Source organism: Etheostoma cragini, chromosome 2 (genome assembly GCF_013103735.1).
Source record: "Etheostoma cragini isolate CJK2018 chromosome 2, CSU_Ecrag_1.0, whole genome shotgun sequence".
In the NCBI taxonomy this organism is placed as follows: domain Eukaryota; kingdom Metazoa; phylum Chordata; class Actinopteri; order Perciformes; family Percidae; genus Etheostoma; species Etheostoma cragini.
This window is the reverse complement of record NC_048408.1, coordinates 29,064,779-29,068,726: the sequence shown is the minus strand read 5'-3', so window position 1 is coordinate 29,068,726 and position 3,948 is coordinate 29,064,779. Positions and strand designations below refer to the sequence as shown.

The 3,948-nt window shown below is 41.1% G+C and overlaps 1 protein-coding gene across 2 annotated transcripts in view; it reads left to right on the top strand.

Annotated features, from left to right (window-relative positions):
- col9a1a (collagen, type IX, alpha 1a) overlaps nt 1–3,501 on the top strand; it is a 25,325-nt gene extending 21,824 nt beyond the window's left edge. Inside the window, exons 28-33 of one of the 2 annotated variants that reach the window (XM_034900907.1) lie at nt 107–253; nt 565–619; nt 807–995; nt 1,659–1,736; nt 2,428–2,709; nt 2,983–3,501. In XM_034900907.1, coding sequence (XP_034756798.1) covers nt 107–253; nt 565–619; nt 807–995; nt 1,659–1,736; nt 2,428–2,633 — 675 coding nt within the window. In that variant the 3' untranslated portion in view covers nt 2,634–2,709; nt 2,983–3,501. Of the gene's footprint in view, nt 1–106; nt 254–564; nt 620–806; nt 996–1,658; nt 1,737–2,427; nt 2,727–2,906 lie in introns of both variants that reach the window. The other variant, XM_034900916.1, reaches the window with a different exon arrangement.
- The last annotated feature ends 447 nt before the right edge of the window (nt 3,502–3,948 follow it).

Below are 3,948 nucleotides of genomic sequence, written 5' to 3'. Positions count from 1 at the left end.
TGTTGAGAGTTGTCTGTTTTGTATGTTGTAAAAAAAAAAATACTTTATCATAAAAAACAATAATGTATCATTTACATTAGTATCCACATGCTGCTGCTGATTACAGACAGGCCCGCCAGGAGAGACAGGAAATAAAGGACCGGAGGGCGGCCGAGGACAGCAGGGGAAAGAGGGCAAGGCTGGACAACCGGGACCACGTGGCATGCAGGGCGATACGGGTGCACCAGGCCTGCCGGGGACGCAGGGACCAGCGGTGAGATGTTTCAGCTACGAACTATTGGGCGACTGTTTTTTTGCTGCTTATTGTCCAGTTTGTTCCCTGGACTGAAGGACACTTGTGGTTATATTGAACCATCAAGTTATGGTTAAAGTAAGAAAATACATTCTTCTCCTTACTGCTTTCATTCAACAAAATTAGAGTGTTTTACGGGTTGTTTTTCCATAAGCATTAGTTTTATGAAATTAAACATATTTGGGCCACATTTGCATGTGATGTTTGCGTATTAAATTGCTTCATGGACCAATGGCTGATTGCTATCAACAACCTTTGTTTTGTTTTTTCAGGGGAAATCCCCAACAGATACACACATTAAACAAGTCTGCATGAGGGTAATGCAAGGTAAGTGTTTGTCATCCTTCTTACCTACAAACTTATTCGGTGTGTCCCTTTTTTTAGCCGTTAAGGCTAGGTAAAGCAGTAGCTCCTCTAAAATGTGTAAACAGCACGGACTGAGTCTGTAAAGTCTGGACTGGAGAGTCAGCTTCTAAACATCAATGTCAAACATATCCTCTTGTGTCTGTCACAGAGCAACTGGCCCAGCTAGCAGCTAGCCTGAGAAGGCCTGATTCAGGCACCTCTGGGCTACAGGGTCCCCCCGGCCCACCCGGTCCTCCAGGCCCCTCCGGAGAGAACGGTTTCCCCGGACACACCGGATCACGAGGCCTTCCTGGTCTGAAGGGCCCAGCTGGGCTTATGGGTCGCAAAGGACCCAAAGGTGAGACTTACCCTGGATTTCCACCACTTACAGAACGTGCTTTGCCATCCGTCAACACCCATCAGATCCGGATTTGTTGCAGAACGGCTCAGGCCATGATTGACAGCTGAAGTCATGAAGACCCACGAGATCTCGCAAATTTATGTAGAAACCCACAACAGTTTGTTTCCATCCAGAGGAGTAGAGGGGTTTGAAAGTTTTGTGCAGGGAAAACACTTCGACATTTTTTATACTTTTCCCGTTTGAACTTTCTTTTCATTCCTAACACAAGACAAAAAAAAAGTTTTCTTGCAAAACAATTTTTTTTTTTTTGCGATCATTAGAAGCCAAAATTGTAGTCCCGATACCCCGATACCATTTGATTAATTTCACAGCCTCAACATCTGTATACTCCTATCATCTGTAAATATTTGAATATATTAATAGTCTAAATTGTGAGGATTTCCTCCTGCCAGGAGCTAAAGATGTCATGCTTTTATTTTATTCTATGTGTTCTTATTCATATCCTGTTCTGACCCACTTCCCCCTCAGGGATCTATCAGGTTCCTCTTAATGTTCATGAAGGAACCGATGAGGTGTGAAGTCGGAGCTTGAACTCCAGCTAAATATGGCAACTTCAATTATGTGTTTCCTCTTGGTGATGATTATGTTTCCTCTCTGCAGGTGACCAGGGCGACAAAGGGGAAAGAGGACCCACAACGAGGGGACCCAAAGGAGCACCAGGTGCCCCCGGTCTACCAGGTGAAAGACTCAGTATGACTAAGAAATCTGGGTAACACTTTACAATTAGAGGACAGTAATTACCATTACTCAATCCATTAATATGCATTAATTAACCATTATATACAGTTAAATAAGGTGTCTAACAAACATTTTTAAACAATGCTCATGTTTGTTCATGTTAACTTATGCATTAATTGATGCGTTATTTATTACTAGTTAATGCCTTAACTAACTGTTAATTACAGTTAACTAAGGTGTCTATCTTACTGTTAGTTAATATAGTAAAAAGCCAGGGCAAACTGTTAGTTACAGTTAACTAAGGCATCTATTTTACTATTTGTTAATACCTTGACTGACTGTTAATATTTAAAGTGTCTATTTTACCATTAGTTAATGCAGTAATGAGTCTTGACAAACTGTTAATAATAGTTAACTAAGGTGTCTATTTTAACATTAGTTAATGTACTAATAAGCCTAAACTGGAAAAAAACTCGTTACTGTAGGCCCAGTTTATTATGCAACTCATTTTTATACAACACATGTGGTAAGGGGGTCCCTGCTCCATCTCTCTTTCAGTTAAGGGGTCCTTGGCTTAAAAAACGTTGAAAACCCCTGATCTAGTGTGAAAGAAGACATGTTATGGAAGCAAAATAGACCTAAATCTCCCCCAAAATGAACTTGTATTCCTTTCCTTTGACTCTTCTCTCAGGTGAACCCGGTCGACCGGCTTACGGCCAAGATGGTCGTGACGGAGAAAGGGGTCCCCGTGGTGTTCCCGGTCTAGTCGGCGTTCCCGGGCCCCCTGGTCCCGCCGGCGTGCATGGTTACTGTGAGTCGTCACAGTGCGTCCTGCCCATGGTGGCGTCGCCGGTTTCTGCAAAGGACTCCAGCATGAAGGGCCCCAGTGACATGTGAAGAGGGCCTAAGCAGAAAACTGAAAACTGGAAGAGAAACCATCACTCCATGGAAGATCTGTCCATGGAAGATCTGTCCATGGAAGATCTGTCCATTTAAGATCTGTTCATGGAAGATCTCTCCATGGAAGATCTGTCCATTTAAGATCTGTTCATGGAAGATCTGTTCATGGAAGATCTCTCCATGGAAGATCTGTCCATGGAAGATCTGTCCATGGAAGATCTGTCCATGGAAGATCTCTCCATGGAAGATCTGTTCATGAAAGATCTGTCTATGGAAGATCTGTCCATGGAAGATCTGTCCATGGAAGATCTGTCCATGGAAGATCTGTCCATCGAAGATCTGTCCCTGTTTGTTTTTAATTTGGTGATTTTTAAAGTCATTTTGGTCTCTTGAAGCCATCTTTGTGGTTATAAATTGACATGAAGGTGGACACTGGGCAGCAAACATCAGCTTTAGAAACATTTTACCTCACGTTTTGCCATCTCTGTACTATCAAATTAGAGGAATTAAGAACTCACTGTACAGTACCAGCCTCATTTCTATCCAAGCAACGACGAGTCTGAAGGTTATTCTATATGTTTATGTAAATGTGTCAATACGCAAATTACACAGCTGGATGACGTACATTTTGTTTGTGAGTATCTTTGTTGTGTACCCACTTTAATCCACCCCGCTGTGCCTTTAACTCCAAATGTAGGATATGTTTGATAATTTCATGTCATGACGACTGATGTTTTTTGTGATTGGAGGGTGGCGATGTGTGAAAACCTCTATGGTAGTTTTATATGACTTCTTATTTATTATATCAAGGTTCAAGGTGACATCTTCGAGTTGTACAAAGGAGGAAATAAACACATTTTGATAACCTCTTGCATGTTTTGTATGCACGAGCAAGGCCAAAAAAACAACCAGGACTGAGCAAAAATATAATTAATCAACAGCTTTAAGACACTAAGCAATGCAGTCATTTTGTGCCAAAATAAGTCGTTTTCAGACTGAAGTGGACTTTAAATTTGACCATTTCCTTGGCAGTCAAGTATTAAAGCTTTAGTGCGTAACTTTTTTTTCCAATAGTAAACTTGTCTCAGCAGAGACAGAGGGTGCACATACCCTTAAGCCTTGTGTTGTATTCCCATTAACCACAATCTTATCCTTCCTGGTCAAAATTGAAAATGAAATTTTTTTTGTGCTTTTCCAATGTTTTTGTCAGTTTTTCTGATTTATTTGACACTTTTTACAGCTTTTGAAGCTTTTTTAAAAACTGGAGTTGGTTTAATAATAGGGTTTACATTTTTTCTTGGAATTCATGGTC